Consider the following 20618-nt stretch of genomic DNA (forward strand, 5'->3'; position numbering starts at 1 on the left):
TCTACCTTTAAGTTTGTTTTGATCAAATAGATCATGATTGTGTTCCTTGCCTGGGACTCCAGTATAATGAACGCTTTAAAACTATTTTGAGTAAAAAACTATTATCAGTTAACTCACATTTCTCATGTCCAGGCTTGATACAACTCTCTCCACCATGGTCTCTGGTGTCCTCAGGTCCAGGCTTGATACAACTCTCTCCACCATGGTCTCTGGTGTCCTCAGGTCCAGGCTTGATACAACTCTCTCCACCATGGTCTCTGGTGTTCTCAGGTCCAGGCTTGATACAACTCTCTCCACCATGGTCTCTGGTGTTCTCAGGTCCAGGCTTGATACAACTCTCTCCACCATGGTCTCTGGTGTCCTCAGGTCCAGGCTTGATACAACTCTCTTCACCATGGTCTCTGGTGTCCTCAGGTCCAGGCTTGATACAACTCTCTCCACCATGGTCTCTGGTGTTCTCAGGTCCAGGCTTGATACAACTCTCTCCACCATGGTCTCTGGTGTTGGTAAAGCAGAAGGATAGACTGTGATATAACTACATACAACTTATAAAGGCTTTATATAGCATACATACAGTCTTCTTAACAATACAAAGGGTGACAGACCAGCTCCTTATGTAGGGTGCATACAAACACATTAAAACACACCATTACTACTAATCTAACTGCCTGTAGGTCCAACAGAACACATTAAAACACACCACTACTACTAATCTAACTGCCTGTAGGTCCAAAAGAACACATTCATTCCAGAGGAAACAAATGATAAAACATTGCTATGACTCACCTCTGAATGTGTTGGTCATCTATCTGACACAGGGTCACTGAGGAGGAGGTGGAGTTAACCTCAAACCCAAATACAGGATGGAGGGGTTCAGTGAATGTGGTGTGTTCTGTGTAAAGGTGTGTCAGTGTACCAGAGGAGGACACACTATAGAAGGACAAAGTACCAGCTGGCCAGTCCAGATACACACCAACTCTATTAGAACCAGGATGAGGGATGATACTGCTGACTCCAGCATGGTAAAAGTCATAACTACTATCATTGCAGTATAAACACCAGGACTTCCTATTGAGTCCAGTCCTACTGTCAACCTCCTCTCCCTTCCTGTTCATTCCTTTGTACACCACACCAATGTCAGCCATGTCACCATCCATCTCCACCTCCCAGTAATAACGAGATCGAGACAAGCCTTCTCTGCAGAGAACGTGGGAATGATAGTCAAATCTGTCTGGATGGTCTTCATAATGCTGCTTCTCTTCCACCAACGTCAACTTCCTGTTCCCCTCAGACAGTATCAGGTTTGGGTTTGCTGTATTTGGATCCAAGGTGAGATGACAGGCGTCTGTAGATAAAAGGAGAGTTTAATCAAACCACATCTTATAAAATGTTGTTTTGTAGGAACAGAACAAGTATTGATTAGTTACTATGTTACTGTAGTTCTGAATATGCAGGTAATTAGGATTGAAGAGACTTACATTTCCTCAGCCCTGATTTCAGCCAGCACTCTCCACCATGATCCACACTGTAGGAGAAACAGGTTATTGACTGACCAAGACCTAATAAAGCAGTCAACATTTAAACCATATTGTTGTGTTCTGGTGCACTATCCAAGTTCATTACTAGAGACATACAGGTATTCTACCCTACCTACTGCATACAGAACGGAGTACAATTCATTACTAGAGACATGCAGGTATTCTATCCTACCTACTGCATACAGAACGGAGTACAATTCATTACTAGAGACATACAGGTATTCTATCCTACCTACTGCATACAGAACAGAGTACAATTCATTACTAGAGACATACAGGTCTTCTATCCTACCTACTGCATACAGAACAGAGTACAATTCATTACTAGAGACACAGGTATTCTAATCTACCTACTGCATACAGAACGGAGTACAATTCATTACTAGAGACATACAGGTATTCTATCCTACCTACTGCATACAGAACGGAGTACAATTCCAACAGGATATCAGAGATGCAGAAGAAGAGTATTCATTTGGTGATGATGTATGCTGTGTTGGAGTGCTCAGCCTGCTGAGTAAACTTCCCCTTAATTCTACCATCATGTCCTCATGTTACTGACCCTACTACACTACATATGACACAACCACTGCTCACACTATTAGGACATCTATTCTGACTTACTTCAGCTTCATCAGTTTATATGTGGGATCCACCAGAGCAGCTGAAAGCAGTCCTCCTGCAGAGTCTCCTGGGTGATTGTAGCTCAGGTCCAGCTCTTTCAGGTGGGAGGGGTTTGACCTCAGAGCTGAAGACAGAGCAGCACAGCCCTCCTCTGTGACCAGACAGCCAGACAGCCTACAGAGAGACACACAACAGCTGTCTAGGTTGGTGTACTTGTGTCAACCATCTTGTAGGACACCAATACATTTGTCCATGACACAAACATTGTCATGAAACATCAGATTTTCAGAGTATTTGTTTTACTAAACTCAGTATAGACCTGACTGAAACAGCTGTACTTACCCCAGTGTGTGTAGTTTACAGTCTGGATCCTCCAGTCCAGCAGACAGCAGTGTATCTCAGCTCAGTACAGACCTGACTGAAACAGCTGTACTTACCCCAGTGTGTGTAGTTTACAGTCTGGATCCTCCAGTCCAGCAGACAGCAGTGTAACTCCTGAGTCCTGCAGGTCATTGTCTCTCAGCTCCAGTTGTTTCAGTTGTGAGTTGGGTGAACTCAGGACTGAGGCCAGATCTGAACAGCAACCCTCTGTCAGACCACACTGACCTAGACTAGAGGGCAGAAGAGCACATGATTAACACATGTTTAAAACATCCACTTAATAACTCATACTGAAGATAGTTAACTCACACTAGTGTCTGTATGTTGCAGAGTGGACTGGTTAGTCCAACACAGAGCAGCTCCACTCCTCTGTCTCCCAGGTCATTGTAGCTGAGGTCCAGTTCTCTCAGGGGGGAGTTTGGTGTCTGCAGAGCTGAAGCCAGAGTCTCACAGGACTCATATGTGAGTTTACAGTGATCCAGTCTGGAGAGAGGAGATATGTCGATACACTGTTAAATATGCAAAGCTTTAAGAATAATGAGATGCATTAAGACAATAACACAGGGACATGATTAACCAATGTTAAAAACATACTAACTCACTCAAGATATTTAACCTTAGTTTGATAAATTTATCACATCGTATGTATTTTTCTGCATATTTACCAAGATGTTCAAATAATGTTAAAAACATAATAACACATAATTACTACAAATATATAAACACTATAAAGACAGTGGATAGTGAAGATATTTAACTCACACTAGTGTCTGTATGTTGCAGAGTGGACTGGTTAGTCCAACACAGAGCAGCTTCACTCCTCTGTCTCCCAGGTCATTGTAGCTGAGGTCCAGTTCTCTCAGGGGGGAGTTTGGTGTCTGCAGAGGTGAGGCCAGAGACTCACAGGATTCATATGTGAGTTTACAGCCAGCTAGTCTGGAGAGAGGAGATATGTCGATACACTGTTAAATATTTATTGCTTTAAGAATAATGAGATGCATTAAGACAATAACTGAAGGACATTATGAACCAATGTTAAAAACATACTAACTCACTAAAGATATTTAACCTTAGTTTCATATATTTATCACATTGTATGTATGTGTCTGCGTATGTATTTCCCAAGATGTTCAAATAATGTTAAAAACTAAATAACTAGAAATATATAAACACTATATTGTCATGTCTTCCACCGAAGTCGGTCCCCCTCCTTGTTCGGGCGGCGTTCGGCGGTCGACGTCACCGGCCTTCTAGCCACCGCCGATCCACTTTTCATTTTCCATTTGTTTTGTCTTAGTCTTACACACCTGGTTTCACTCACCCAATGACCTGTTTATTATTTAACCCTCTGTTCCCCATGTTTGTTTGTGAGTGATTGTTTGTTGTATTCGGTCCGTATTTGTGGGCTCGTGATTATACTTTGTATATTTGTCTTTTTGAGTAAAAGAACGTTGATTACTCATATCGGCTGTCCTGCTCCTGACTCTCTACACCAGCTACACACAGGACCCTTACATATAAAGACAGTGGATACTGAAGATATTTAACTCACACTAGTGTCTGTATGTTGCGGAGTGGACTGGTTAGTCCAACACAGAGCAGCTCCACTCCTCTGTCTCCTAGGTCATTGTTGCTGAGGTCCAGTTCTCTCAGGGGGGAGTTTGGTGTCTGCAGAGCTGAGGCCAGAGTCTCACAGGATTCATATGCAAGTTTACAGTGATCCAATCTGGAGAGAGGAGATAATCTGTTAGATATACATATCCTTCATTATAATGACACTGTATACATCAACTCAATAACAGAACTTACAGTGCTCTCTTGCAGGTTTTCACTACCGGCAGCAACCTCTGATAACCTTCCTCTGTTGTATTGTATGTCTTCAGGTCAAACTCCTCCAGCACCTCCTCTGACATCAGTAACAGGTAGGCCAGGGCTGAACATTGGTCAGGTTTAAGCTCTGTTTCTGAAAGAGTTCCTGATCGCAGGGAGGTCTGCATGTCTTCAACCAGAGAGTTGGCACCAAGTTCATTCAGACAGTGGAATAAGTTGATGATCCTTTCTGGTGAGGATTCCCTTTCGATCTTGTCTGAAAGGTACCTGACTGTTCTCTCAACTGTTTCCTCATTGGTCTGTGTTGTACTTCCTGTCTGTGTCAGAAGGCCTCGTAACAGATTCTGATTGGACTCCAGTGAGAGTCCCAGAAGGAAGCGGAGGAACAGGTCCAGGTGTCCATTGTCACTCTTCAAGGCCTCGTCCACTGCTCTCCTGTGTAAGTCAGACAACTGGAAAGACTTCTCTTCATCATTGTCGTCATCATCATCCTCATCTTCGTCATCCTTCTCCTCCTCCTCATCCTGCTTATCATCAATCTCCTCCTCCTCCTCATCATCATCACTAGTGACTGCTTTGGGGGGGAAAACAATTTCCTTCTTGTCCAGGCATGATTCTAAAGCATGCACTGCTGCTAGAAACTCCTGAATGCTCAGATGCACAAAGCTGTAGACCTTGTCTTGGTACAGCCCAGATTCTTCTTTAAAGATCTCTGTACACAATGCTGAGTACACTGATGCCTCTGTGACATCAAGGCCACACTCTCTCAGGTCCTCCTCATAGAAGATCAGGTTGCCCTTCTGCAGCTGTTGGAAAGCCAGCTTTGCCAGTTTCAGGATCATCTTTTTGTCTGACTGAGACAGTTCCTTTGGGTTTGTCTCTGTGGTTTTGTTGTACTTCCTGTTCTTCACAATGATTTGGATGAGCATGAAGTGTGAGTACATCTGGGTCAGAGTTTTGGGGACTTCATCCTTCTCTGCCTCTTTCAGCATCATCTCGAGGACAGTGGCTGATATCCAACAGAAGACTGGCATGTGGCACATGATGTGGAGGCTCCTTGATGTCTTCATGTGTTTAATGATTTTATTGGCCAGATTCTGATCTGGGATTTTCCTCCTGAAATACTCCTCCTTCTGTGGATCATTGAACCCTCGTACCTCTGTCACCTGGTCAACACACTCAGGAGGGATCTGATTGGCTGCTGCAGGCCGTGAGGTTATCCAGAGGAGAGCAGAGGGAAGCAGATTCCCCCTGATGAGGTTTGTCAGCAGCACATCAACTGAGGTTGGCTTCGTGACATCACAGCACTTCTCATTGTTTTTGAAGTCTAGAGGAAGTCGACACTCATCCAGACCATCAAAAATGAAAACAGTTTTGGTTTCACCATCTTCAATGCTGTCAATCTCTTTCAGCTCTGGGAAGTAGTGGGAAAGAAGTTGCATCAGACTGTATTGGTCCTTTTTCAGGTTCAGATCACGGAAAGGAAGAGGAAACATGAAATGAACGTCCTGATTTGCTTTTCCCTCTGCCCAGTCAAGGATGACCTTCTGCACAGAGACTGTTTTTCCAATGCCAGCGATTCCTTTCGTCAGCACAGTTCTGATAGGTTTGTCTTGTCCAGGTAAAGGCTTGAAGATGTCGTTGCATTTGATTGGTGTCTCTTGTGTGGTTTGTTTCTTGGATGCCATCTCTATCTGTCTAACCTCATGTTCATTATTGAGCCCTCCACTTCCACCCTCTGTGATGTAGAGCTCTGTGTAGATGTCCTTTAACAGACTTTGGTTTCCATGGTGTCCAATTCCTTCAGATATGTGTTGATACTTGTGTTTCAGTTTAGCCTTAATGTCTTGTTGGACTGTCAGCAGAGTTTGACCTGTAGGAAAACAATGAGAGTTGGGACTCATTAGTTTGTGTGTGTGTTTTATAAAGGGCCTTTGTACCGTTCTTTGTAATATTGTATGAAACACAGTCTTACTTCTTCTGTCCAGAAGGTTGTCTGTGATCTTTAATGCATCTTCACTGTCCAAACTCTCCACTTCCTTATTGTCATCTGGTAATGGTCCCTGGCTGAAAGCAGGTGGCTGATCACTCTGCATTGATAGCAGGCTGGTTATAGGGGACTCTGCTCTGGGCTTCTGGACACTGAACAAAACAGGGAGACAGATCACCTCATCAATATCTCATCAATACCTCATCTACTTTGTTTTAACAACTGTATAATGGAACTTTTAGAAGTCCTAAAGTTTCTTTTTAAAGCAACAGTTACCATTTGGTCAGTAGATTTTCGGACTTAAATGAACTTGGCAACACTTTTCTTAAAAATGTGTTTTATATCTTTAAGAGAACTGTACATTTTACAATTAATCTCTTACCTCTCAGAACTGGTGTCTTGAGTCACTTTAGAAGCATTAGTCTCCTCCTCTCTCTCCCCAGAGAGACTCGTTTTAGAGGCAGTAGTCTCCTTCTCTCTCTCCCCAGAGAGACTCATTTTAGATGTAAATCACAGTTCACTGAGCTATAATAAGAAATAACCAAACCGTCAATATTTCTGTGCGTTGCTAGTACCACCCAGCACAAGCAGAGAACATGTCTAACTGACAGGCTGGTACCCTGGGCGAGGTAGGCAGACCTTTATACCCTGATAAAACAGCAATAAATGTTCTGTAAACATTAACCTTAGAGACTTGCAAGGAGGTAAACCAAAGTTATGGCTTCTACAGAGTTAGAAAGGTCAGCTGTTACAGAGTAAAGAACAGTAATAAATGTTCTGTAAACATTAACCCTAGAGGTTGTAGGGAGGTCAACCAAAGTTCTGGCCTCTACAGAGTTAGAAAGGTCAGCTGTTACAGAGTAAAGAACAGTAATAAAGTCACAATTGTAGTCAAACAATCATCAGAATATCCTCAGTCCACTTTCTATAATCTGTCATGTCTTTACCTACCCCTCTTTTCAGACAGTGACTGACAAACTAACAGAGTCTATAATCTGCCATGTCTTTACCTACTGCATTTAGACAGTTACCGACAAACTAAGACAGTCTGTAATCTGTCATGTCTTTACCTACTCCTCCATTCAGACAGTTACTGACAAACTAAGACAGTCTATAATCTGTCATGTCTTTACCTACTCCTCATTCTATAAGATGTTTCTTATGTCGAGGAAACATTGTCCTATGTGATTGTCTGTATGTTTCCATAGAATAGGTGATGTTACAGACCAACCCTGTCAGGTTGTCAGTTTAACCTTAACTCACGTATCATGAACCAGACCTCTTCATTTTATGTAAATACAACACCTGGATCTACTACTCCGGTGTAAGCTTCACGGTTCCAAGCCAAAGTTCCACCCCAACGGCCAGCTGTTCCCCTTTTCGCAAACTTGTCTGCACCGCCATGCCCACAGCTGAAGCCAGTCTGTTTACTTTCTGAAGGACTGTCAGTTCCCTGGCAGAAGACCCAGCTCCCTAGCCTGTCTGTTTGTTAACTTTCTGAAGGAGTGTCAGTTCCCTGGCAGAAGGCCCAGCTCCCTAGCCTGTCTGTTTGTTTACTTTCTGAAGGAGTGAGAGTTCCCTGGCAGAAGGCCCAGCTCCCTAGCCTGTCTGTTTGTTTACTTTCTGAAGGAGTGGGAGTTCCCTGGCAGAATGCCCAGCTCCCTAGCCTGTCTGTTTGTTTACCTTCTGAAGGAGTGGGAGTTCCCTGGCAGAAGGCCCAGCTCCCTAGCCTGTTTGTTTGTTTACTTTCTGAAGGAGTGGGAGTTCCCTGGCAGAAGGCCCAGCTCCCTAGCCTGTCTGTTTGTGACATCATGCCACTTGTCACGTAGAGTAGGCCAGAAGGCTAAACTGGAAAACCTAACCTCCATAAAAAGAAAAAGATGGCATAGCCGCAAAAGTTCTTCTGTGCAAGGGTGTTTATTTACATAGGGATTCCGGAACAAAAACAACAGTACTGCCATCAAACATATACCTTATGGGACAGCTTAAAAACAATGCTGCCCCACCCACAGCTCAATCCAAAATGCCTCTCCATGAACTGAAAGAGAGGCTCCTTTTGTAGGGGTAGCCCCTCCCCTCAGACCAATTAACACTAATTAATTAAGTAATTACCTATTCAACCTACAGTTTCCATTTATCTAAACATACCAAAATATATACATTGCAACACGTTTATGAAACAACATCACAATATAACATTTACAAAATTACATCACTACTGACAGTGTCTTTCAATATGCCCATTTACATTAATGAGCCATTCCGGACAGGCACTACAAAGTAAGCCCAATTCCCTTAGCTCGGGTCCTTATCCAGCATACCCGGAAGCTACAGAGATGGAGAGTGAGGGGAACAGAACAAACAACGCGCTCATCCATAACATCTAAGTATAATAAATATTGCTTATATTAAATATGAACACTTGTCTGTTTATTTCTTTATACCCTAACCGGTTACTGAAGTAAGTGTGAAATGTATGTACTAAGATAGAGAAGTTAACTTGTGTGTCGACCCACATTGTTAACATATCTGATAATGGAGCAGGGAGGAGTGACGAATGTGTGTGTGCGTTAAAGTACCAAATGCTGCCCGAGGCCAGTGACGGACTTCTACGTCACACCACTCCTTGTCATACACTAAACAGTTACCCGATTCAGGAAACTAGGTGTATGTCGCAAGTCATGACTTCACAGGAGAGCCTTTGGAAAGTAAAAAAATATTTTTTTATCAAAATGCATTTTTTTTGCCTCAATGCCTTCGCGAACAAGTGAACTTTGATGTGCCTTAATAACAAACTTGTATGCCATCTGTAAATATTTCTTGGGGGTGCCTCTCGTGCTTCAACGCCAGTCTTGTCCCTCGGAAACGTTCCCGGTCCATGCCCGCCTTACTCCTTTCCTCTCTCTCGCGTACCACCTGTTTCCAAGGCAGGCGATCTTTCCCTGCTTGGATCTCCTCCCAAGTGTAGGAGCCTTCTCCCTCCAAGATCTCCTCCCAAGTCCATCGCTCTTGTTTGTCCACTTCGAACTTCCTCCGCTCCTTCCTCTGCTGCTTGGTCCTTGAGTGGTGGGTGATTCTGTCACGGTTGTCGTCTTCGTCTTCTGACGATATAACGAAATCATCGTCGGAAAAGGTAGACCAATACGCAGCAGGTACGTGTATGCTCATTTTGACTTTTATTTAACAATCAAAAGAACACTCCAAAACAAACAAACCACGAAAACGAACGAACAACAAAACAGTCTGGCAAAGCCTAGGGCTGAACACAGAACAATCACCCACAAAACACAAACACACCCTTAATTATGGGACTCTCAATCAAAGGCAGATAGACAACACCTGCCTTCAACTGAGTGTCCCAACCCCAATTAACCAACATAGAAACACACTCACCAGACTAGACATAGAAATACATACACATAGACTATAAACCAAAACCCCGGAAATACTAAATCAAACACCCTTAAACCAAACACACCACCCTGAACCACATAAAACAAATACCCTCTGTCACGCCCTGACCAAACTACAAAACAATTAACCTTATATACTGGCCAGGACGTGACATTACCGTTGGCCATTTTCCATTCCACCATTACCTGACAATTGATTTACCATATCTGCTGAACTAAACATAATAACACAGTGTTCAGGGTCCCAAACTGTACCAAGTTTCATGCTTTTATAAAAAAGCACATATTGCCTGGACTATTTATAATCAGTGAAAATAAGTGAACAAGTGCACACTTTTGAAGGAAGGCGAGATGATTGGGACAAACACATATACACACACACACACACACACACACACACACACACACACACACACACACGACAGCAACTTACAGTAATGATCTATTTCTCCCCTCTGTGTTGATCTCTGCTCTCCATCTTGCTGTCTTGTGAACTGAAGGGAGAATCAGCACTGATACTGAAGGGAGAGTCGAGTTACAAAGTATTTTGCTGAAACACCTCCTCTCTGTAGGAACCAGTTGGTTTACTTTATATCACCCTGTGAGTGACTGACATCTCCCCTTTGCAGTCATTATTGACAGTTTGTTTGTTTTGATGTGTGTGTGTGTGTGTGTGTGTGTGTGTGTGTGTGTGTGTGTGTGTGTGTGTGTGTGATAACTTAAATAGTTACTATGCAATCCAATCACTATAATTTGGCGGTGACTTGGTTCCTCCGAAACATGACCTGCCAAGCTGACTACTTCTTAACACACTACTCACTTAACCAGAAAGTCAGCCGTATCAATGTGTTGGAGGAAACAGGTTATGGCTAGAAGGGGTCCAGCTTTTGTCAGATTAACAAGTTGACATTTATTGCATTTTAGCCCTAACCCTTCTCCTAACCTTAACCTAATTCTCCTAACCTATTATGTTAATTCTCCTAACCTTAACCTAATTCTCCTAACCTGCTATGTTAATTCTCCTAACCTGCCATGTTAATTATCCTAACCTGCCATGTTAATTCTCCTAACCTGCCATGTTAATTATCCTAACCTGCCATGTTAATTCTCCTAACCTGCCATGTTAATTATCCTAACCTGCCATGTTAATTATCCTAACCTGCCATGTTAATTCTCCTAACCTGCCATGTTAATTCTCCTAACCTGCCATATTAATTCTCCTAACCTGCCATGTTAATTCTCCTATCCTGCCATGTTAATTCTCCTAACCTGCCATGTTAATTATCCTAACCTGCCATGTTAATTCTCCTAACCTGCCATGTTAATTATCCTAACCTGCCATGTTAATTATCCTAACCTGCCATGTTAATTATCCTAACCTGCCATATTAATTCTCCTAACCTGCCATGTTAATTCTCCTATCCTGCCATGTTAATTCTCCTATCCTGCCATGTTAATTCTCCCATCCTGCCATGTTAATTATCCTAACCTGCCATGTTAATTCTCCAACCCTGCTACAAAAGTAAAATGTGACATTCATTTGAGCCAAGGAAAGCCACCCAGCCCCTAACCCAGACAGCGCTGGTGCCAAATGTGCACTGCCCTTTGGAGCTCCCGGCCGGCTGTGACACAGCCTTGGATCAATCCCCAGGCTCTAGTGGCACCTCAGCACTGCAGTGTCTTTTTATTGTTTTATTTATTTCACCTGTATTTAACCAGGTAGGCCAGTTGTGGACAAGTTCTCATTTACAACTGCGACCTGACCAAGATAAAGCAAAGCAGTGAGACAGAAACAACAACACTGTCACGATCGTCTAAAGGAGTGGACCAAAGCGCAGCGTGGTAAGTGTTCATCATATTTTATTTACCTCAGAACACTACAAACAAAAGGCATAAACAATGAATGCGACCGTAACGTCTTGTAGGCTTAACAAGCAGTACAAAATAAAGATCCCACAACTACAGGTGGGGGGGAAAGGCTGCCTAAGTATGGTTCCTAATCAGAGACAACGATAGACAGCTGCCTCTGATTAGGAACCATACTCGGCCCAAAACAAAGAAATAGACATCATAGAATGCCCACACCACACCCTGACCTAACCACATAGAGAAACAAACCCTCTCTCTCAGGTCAGGGCATGACAAACACACAGTTATACATGGCATAAACAAGCGTACAGTCAATAACACAATAGAAAAAAAGAAAGTCTATATACAGTGTGTGCAAATGGCATGAGGAGGTAAGGCAATAAATAGGCCATAGTAACGAAGTAATTACAGTTTAGCAGAATAACACTGGAGTGATAGATGAGCAGATGATGATGAGCAGATGGTGGTGTGTCAGTAGTGATACTGGTGTGCAAAAGAGCAGCAAAGTAAATAAAAGCAATAGACCTCTGGGCCACCTGGGAGGCCCCTGTTGTGGCACCTCATCACTGCATGCAGTGCCTTAGACCTCTGGGCCACCTAGGAGGCCCCTGTTGTGGCACCTCATCACTGCATGCAGTGCCTTAGACCTCTGGGTCTAACCCTTACCCTACGATAACTCAGTAGTCTGCCCTTACCCTACTATAACTCAGTAGGCTACCCATACCCTACTATAACTCAGTAGTCTGCCCTTACCCTACTATAACTCAGTAGTCTACTCTTACCCTACTATAACTCGGTAGTCTACCCTTACCCTACTATAACTCAGTAGTCTGCCCTTACCCTACTATAACTCAGTAGTCTGCCCTTACCCTACTATAACTCAGTAGTCTACCCTTACCCTACTATAACTCAGTAGTCTGCCCTTACCCTACTATAACTCAGTAGTCTGCCCTTACCCTACTATAACTCAGTAGTCTGCCCTTACCCTACTATAACTCAGTAGGCTGCCCTTACCCTACTATAACTCAGTAGGCTACCCTTACCCTACTATAACTCAGTAGGCTGCCCATACCCTACTATAACCAAGGAAAGCTGCTTCAACAGCAATGGGTAGGATGTCTTCCTCATCCTGGCCAGGCATTAGCCATAATAAAGGAACATATTCATAACAGCTTTCCAAATGGTCTACTTGTGAGGCTTTTTGCCATCATGCTTTTACATTATTCACATAGGCCTACCTGTAGTGCATAGTCCATTTGGCTTGTATCAACAGTTTACTATCTGTGATGTGCTAGATGTCTTGTATAAACAGTTTACTATCTGTGATGTGCTAGATGGCTTGTATCAACAATTTACTATCTGTGATGTGTTAGATGTCTTGTACCAACAATTTACTATCTGTGATGTGTTAGATGTCATTAATCATTAACCCTTATGTTTAACCTGATGATAATATCTGGTACTATCCCCAATGAAGTGGAGGACCTGTTGGAATGGATATTCTTAGAAGGTTCTTATCACTTCATGTGTTCTCTCCCAGGTGCTGGTGCTCAGATGACAGACAGTTAGGATTCCAGTTGAGGTGGTTTAATAAGGTGGTTTAATAACGCTGTTTCATATAGAGCAGGAACGGCACAGCATAGTGTATGGGCTAAAGCACTTTAAGCTATGGCTTGTTTTAACCAAGAGCGTGTGTGGTTATTTCTAAAGGACTCACACTGGCCTTGGCTAAAACAAATAATGCTAGCTAAAGGTAAACAAAGTAGATGTCTGGAACTAAAGGTAATCACAGGAGATGGCTGGAACTAAAGGTAATCACAGGAGATGGCTGGAACTAAAGGTAATCATAGGAGATGGCTGGAACTAAAGGTAATCACAGGAGATGTCTGGAACTAAAGGTAATCACAGGAGATGGCTGGAACTAAAGGTAATCACAGGAGATGGCTGGAACTAAAGGTAATCACAGGAGATGGCTGGAACTAAAGGTAATCACAGGAGATGGCTGGAACTAAAGGTAATCACAGGAGATGGCTGGAACTAAAGGTAATCACAGGAGATGGCTGGAACTAAAGGTAATCATAGGAGATGGCTGGAACTAAAGGTAATCACAGGAGATGTCTGGAACTAAAGGTAATCACAGGAGATGGCTGGAACTAAAGGTAATCACAGGAGATGGCTGGAACTAAGGGTAATCACAGGAGATGGCTGAGGCACTGGAGGAGGATTCACTACAGACCCGGGTTCGATCCCGGGCTGTATCACAACCTGCCGTGATCGGGAGTCCCATAGGGTGGTGCATAATTGGCGTTGTCCGGGTTAAGGGAGGATTTGTCCGGGGGGGGGGGCTTTTCAAATAGGCCGTCATTGTAAATAAGAATTTGATCTCAACTGACTTGCCTAGTTAAATAAACGTTAAATAAATACATACTTGTATGCTATTGCCAACATGGTTGACCAGGTACTATCTAAAGTACAGTCTACCGTCATTGTATTACAGAGAACCTTTATTGACCTGAAATTAGTATTGAATGCAGGTAAAACGAAGTATATGTTGTTCTCTAGAGTGCATAAACAGTGGTGTAAAGTACTTAAGTAAAAGTATTTTTAAGTACTCCTTAAGTAGTTTTTTGGGGCATCTGTACTTTACTTTACTATTCATGTTTTTGGCTACTTTTACTTCAGTATATTCCTAAAGAAAATAATGTACTTTTTACTCCATACATTTTCCCTGACACCCAAAAGTACTTGTTACATTTTGACAGGAAATGGTTCAATTCACACACTTATCAAGAGAACATCCCAGGTCATCCCTACTGCCTCTGATTTGGCGGACTCACTAAACACAAACGCATCTTATGCCTGGGCTTTTTGACTTTTTACCCCCACATCCTTGGGGGTGAGATAAATACGTATTTGAAAGGCTTGTGTGGTAATAAAATCGAAAGTGCCTAGCCCAATTGAAGAGACGCACCCAATCCTAAACAAACTCACACACACTTTTTCTGGTTTCAAAAGCCACCCATGCAGAGACACGCCCCCCTTTTTGTTTTGAAACACACACACACAATTACCCTCCCTCACATGCACACAACCCCCAGCGCACACACACACGTCGTTCCGGAGGGCCATGCCTGGAGATGGCTCGAAAATGCATAGTCCCTCCGTTAAAGGTGAGATACAGCTTTAAAACCTTGTATTTAATTGTAAATCTTTAGTACAGACCTTTTTAAACATGCAATAATCACTTACAATGTTTTACTGTGCAATATTGTAACATGCATTAATGTTTTTTATGTATAAACAACGTTTGAAGAAATGACAGATTCCCGTTCGTTAAGCGGTAGCTTTAAAACCATTTATTTAATTGATAATATTTAGTACAGATCTTTGAATAATTCATACATTTTTTTTTTTTTTTACTTTTCCTTTTTTACAGATAATGGGCCCGGCTATAGGGTTGTCACTGAACCCCACCCGCTGTCTGTGTCCAATTCCCCAGCGTCAAGACTCTGTAAATTTTCACTCCAGGGATAGATCATACGTCTGGCCTGTAGACACTCGCCTGTGTGTCTTAAGGATAGAAGCGGCCATCAACGTAATTGTTCACGATTTTGGAAAAGACTGTCCAGCTTATTCATCAGAGTTATGAATATCGGGTAATCCCTCCATTTAAAGCTAAACACAGGCATAAAAAAATTCACATCCTTGCAGGCTTTGGAAAATACATAAGAACTGACAGACTTCGTTGCATTTGTACTATCAAATTGTTCACACGCTAAAATGGTCACTTTGGAGTCGGGGCTATAAGCCATTGAAGAGATCCGGATGGTTTTCAAATCATCGCGGCCCCCCACAAGCTCTTCCAATGCATAGCCTGGTACTTTTGTAGCACTTAGGGCCTGTTCAATTTGACAGAGCGCTAGCCGTATCTTAAGGCATTCTCTCATACGCAGTGCAGGAGAAAAACTCCCGGTTTTTGCATGATAAAGGGGTCTGGGGCCGCTGTCTGTGAAAATCTTCACCGTTGAATCCTCAGGTTTGAACATATAAGTCATATGGCCATCACTAGTATCCAAAAATGCTTTAAAACATTCTGGGGCCTCACCCCAAAGATCCTCGATGCGTTTATCATTGGGTTCGCGACAAGAGGCGCATAGTACCCCGAGAATTGGCCTCGGAGACATAATTTTCTGTTTAATGTTCAGGGTTTTATTTTTAAAATCTTGTTTAGTGTTCTGGGGCCGCATGTGTGTCTGGGGCGTATTTATAAGACATCTGCCTCCAACACATAGCCCCCCTAATTCATAGACAACAACCCTAAGAGCAATAAAATAGGTGGGGTGTAGGGGCCATCCTCTTTGAAATGTTCAAACACAACCCCCTCAGCTCAACGAGGTCCCTACACATCAATCATCATGACCACTTCAAAGGAATAGATGCAATATAGATATAAAATAACACACACTCCAACAAGTGACAGAACAGGATGCAACTTTATAACCCTAACCACGTGACACCTTACTGCCAGGATGTCCTGCCCGGATGCCCTTATTTGGGCATGTACGCGCCATCCGGACATATGGTCATAAATCACGATTTTGACCGATGCCGTCTACTTTATTCTGTCTCACGAGGAAGCATATAGGCCTACAACGAGGTTACCATTCGTCCCATCTCTCGTTTAATTGGACCCACTTCACAGCAGTAAATAGATAAGCTATTTCAAGTATTTTGCTCCACGCAAAATACCAGGGGCCTCATTTGTAAACGTTGTCTACACACAAAATATGACACAAAACATGCATGTGCCAGTTTTTACGCAAATGTTGTCATTTATAAAAAGTGAACTTGACATGAGAATGTGCTAATCCTCCCGCTAACTTTAGACCAGGCGTCCTTACAGTTTCTAGTGGTTGAAGTCTTGCATTGCAAGAAGGCTAAAGTAGACTAGTAGTAGCCTGGTGCAGATGGGGAATATATAACGAGACTCTTATTCAGAACTAAAGAACAGGTAGACCTGGCTAAATATAATAACAAGATGCAATCATCTGCCGTTAGTGAAAATCCATTTATCTTTACAATCTAAAATAATTAGAAGTAGGCATATATTTCCTGTTATTGCAGAATAAAGCCTATACTCGGCAAATATCCTATAGGCCAACAGCAAGATAGGATTGGCTACCATTAGAACAGACGATTCACCTTTTCCATTGATGTTTGTAGGCTACGTCTGAATATTGTAAAGTGACATTTCTTACGTAGACAATTTAATTTATAAACATAAAACTTTATCATAATCATTGCGTAATAAATTCCTCACCTTTTCTGGCCATGAGGAGTTCATACTACCATGCGCATTTGTCATTTAATTAGGCTATTATTTCAAGTTTTTGCAAATGACATGGTGCGCATTTTACAACATACAGATGAACAGACAGCCTTTATTTTGCATTGAAGTGTGTAGGCTACCTATAAACTGTTCTTGCTTCTCGCACTAGCCTTGAGGTGCGTGTCTCCAGTCTGGTACCTCCAGTGCCAGCCCCACGCACCAGGCTTCCAGTGCGTCAGCCCAGTCCCGAGCTTCCGACGACAGTACCTCGTCCAGAGTGTCTGGCAACAGTGCCTCGTCCAGAACTTCCGGCAACAGTGCCTCGTCCAGAACTTCCGGCAACAATGCCTCGTCCAGAGTGTCCGGCAACAGTGCCTCGTCCAGAGCTTCCGGCGACAGTGCCCTGTATAGAGATGGCCCACTGTCCGGAACCAAGAGAGACGGCCCACTGTCCGGAACCGAGTGAGAGGGCCTACAGTCCGGAACCGAGTAAGAGGGCCTACAGTCCGGAGCTCCCAGAGTCGCCCGCCAGTCGGGCGCAGCCAGAGTCGCCCGCCAGTCGGGCGCAGCCAGAGTCGCCCGCCAGTCGGGCGCAGCCAGAGTCGCCCGCCAGTCGGGCGCAGCCAGAGTCGCCCGGGCGCAGCCAGAGTCGCCTGCCAGTCGGGCGCAGCCAGAGTCGCCCGCCAGTCCGGGGCCCGCTGCGAGGGTCCCCAGTCCGTGGTCGGCGGCAAGAGACCACGCTCTAGGGGAGCCATTAAAGTGGGGTGATCCAGCGGTGGAGTGGGGTCTGCGTCCTGCTCCTGAGCCACCACCACAGCTAGATGCCCACCCGGACCCTCCCCTAGAGGTTTAGGTTTTGCGGCCGGAGTCCGCACCTTTGGGAGGGGTACTGTCACGCCCTGACCTAGAGATCCTTTTATGTCTCTATTTTGGTTGGTCAGGGCGTGAGTTGGGGTGGGCATTCTATGTCCTTTTTTCTATGTTTGGTATTTCTTTGTTTCGGTCGGGTATGGCTCTCAATCGGGGACAGCTGTATATCGTTGTTGCTGATTGGAAGCCATACTTAGGCAGCCTGTTTTCCTTTGGGTTTTGTGGGTGGTTATTTTCTGTTTAGTCATTTGTTACCTGACAGAACAGTTTGGCTGTTGTCTTTTGTTTATTTGTAAAGTGTTCTCTTTTTCAATTAAATGACAAAGATGAGCAGTAACCACACTCCACCTTGGTCTACTCTCTTCAACGACGGCCGTGACAAAATCTCAATATTTTTGTGAATGCACATTTATTAAATTATAAATATTGTGTAGAAACTATTCTAAAACACTACTTATAAACACAATATGTAATGTTGGAATGCCTAGAAAGTGTGATTTATCAAACAATCTCTTACCCTGCCCCCACCACCCAACAGACTCTTACCCTGCCCCCCCACCACCCAACAGACTCTTACCCTGCCCCCACCACCCAACAGACTCTTACCCTGCCCCCCCACCACCCAACAGACTCTTACCCTGTCCCCACCACCCAACAGACTCTTACTCTGTCCCCACCACCCAACAGACTCTTACCCTGTCCCCACCACCACCCAACAGACTCTTACCCTGTCCCCACCACCACCCAACAGACTCTTACCCTGTCCCCACCACCCAACAGACTCTTACCCTGCCCCCACCACCCAACAGACTCTTACCCTGCCCCCCCACCACCCAACAGACTCTTACCCTGTCCCCACCACCCAACAGACTCTTACTCTGTCCCCACCACCCAACAGCCTCTTACCCTGTCCCCACCACCACCCAACAGACTCTTACCCTGTCCCCACCACCACCCAACAGACTCTTACCCTGTCCCCACCACCCAACAGACTCTTACCCTGCCACCACCACCCAACAAACTCTTACCCTGCCACCACCACCCGACAGACTCTTACCCTGCCACCACCACCCAACAGACTCTTACCCTGTCCCCACCACCACCCAACAGACTCTTACCCTGTTCCCACCACCACACAACACACTCTTACCCTGCCCTCCCCACCCAACAGACTCTTACCCTGCCCCCACCACCCAACAGACTCTTACCCTGCCACCACCACCCGACAGACTCTTACCCTGCCACCACCACCCGACAGACTCTTACCCTGCCACCACCACCCAACAGACTCTTACCCTGCCCCCACCACCCAACAGACTCTTACCCTGCCCCCCCACCACCCAACAGACTCTTAACCTGCCCCCACCACCCAACAGACTCTTACCCTGCCACCACCACCCGACAGACTCTTACCCTGCCACCACCACCCGACAGACTCTTACCCTGCCACCACCACCCAACAGACTCTTACCCTGCCCCCCCACCACCCAACAGACTCTTACCCTGCCCCCACCACCCAACAGACTCTTACCCTGCCACCACCACCCAACAGACTCTTACCCTGCCACCACCACCCGACAGACTCTTACCCTGCCACCACCACCCGACAGACTCTTACCCTGCCCCCACCACCCAACAGACTCGTTCCCTGCCCTTGTCCATGTGGCTAATAAACTCTAAATGTATTATTATTATAGTTATTATATATTAATAGTTATTATTATTGTTATTATGAATAGTAGCATTATAAATAAAGTTGTGTTATTTGTATTACTGCTGTTACCATGACAGCTATCTAGTAATCATTACTATTAATGCTGTTAATAAATGTCAGCGCTATAATAAGAGAGAGACCCTTTCCTCTACTACTTCCTTATAAGTGGACTTCCTGTTTCAACACAGTGGGCGGATTCAACACCTATACGTTTATTTGTTGATATTTATGTCATGTAAAGTCGTCATACACTTAACACCAGTATTCAGCCTATAAATTAACATTCTATCTAGTAAAAGTGCTGTTATTTTTTTATTTCCTTTGTTTTAATTGGGTGATGTTTTGCAGTGTAACCAGGAGAGGGCAGTGTGACACACCAACCAGGTTTGGCAGAGTAGTTTATGATAATAATAGACCTTTACAGGCCTTGTTACATTCACATGTACTGACAGAATTTAACCATCAATATATTTGATGTGAAAAATATCAGCGACTCCGTGAATGGTGGTCCTCAAGAGCTTTTAACAATGATTTGATGTTCTCCAGAATAGAAAAGGTTGGGAACCGCTGAGCTAGTCAGTCACATCTGTGTGGTAACATGATAGGATGGGTAACCAATGATAGACAATGATTCTGCAAACCCAAAACAGACTGATTATAATGTATAGTATATGATGTTACATTGAACTAATCACAGTAATCACAGACCAACTCACAGAGACACATAAACACATACAGACACAGATAGACACATACAGAATGTATTACGTGTATTTGACAGGGATTCTGCACACCAATCAACATTTCTATAAATGTGCCAGATTTAGCCAGCTAGCTAGTTTTCAACTGTAGTCCCTGGGCAGGTAGATAAACATAAAAATACAACATTAAAAAACATTTAGTAAATCATTGTGTATAGATGGGGTCTGATTGTCCTTCAGACACTCTCAAGTCATTGGTAAAGGAGTGACAGGTTACACAGCTCCTTATAGGTCCTTCAGACACTCTCAAGTCATTGGTAAAGGAGTGACAGGTTACACAGCTCCTTATAGGTCCTTCA

The 20618-nt window shown here is 43.9% G+C and overlaps 1 protein-coding gene across 1 annotated transcript in view; it reads right to left on the bottom strand.

The window, feature by feature from the left end:
• LOC115189383 (NACHT, LRR and PYD domains-containing protein 12) overlaps positions 1-20618 on the bottom strand; it is a 79936-nt gene that overhangs the window by 6538 nt on the left and 52780 nt on the right. Inside the window, exons 7-13 of the mRNA XM_029747953.1 lie at positions 3306-3479; positions 2853-3026; positions 2600-2773; positions 2163-2336; positions 1479-1525; positions 787-1345; positions 444-497 (exon numbers count right to left, since the gene is read on the bottom strand). Of these exons, the coding sequence (XP_029603813.1) occupies positions 444-497; positions 787-1345; positions 1479-1525; positions 2163-2336; positions 2600-2773; positions 2853-3026; positions 3306-3479 (1356 nt within the window). The remainder of the gene's footprint in view (positions 1-443; positions 498-786; positions 1346-1478; positions 1526-2162; positions 2337-2599; positions 2774-2852; positions 3027-3305; positions 3480-20618) is intronic.

This window comes from Salmo trutta, unplaced genomic scaffold (assembly GCF_901001165.1).
Source record: "Salmo trutta unplaced genomic scaffold, fSalTru1.1, whole genome shotgun sequence".
Lineage (NCBI taxonomy): Eukaryota > Metazoa > Chordata > Actinopteri > Salmoniformes > Salmonidae > Salmo > Salmo trutta.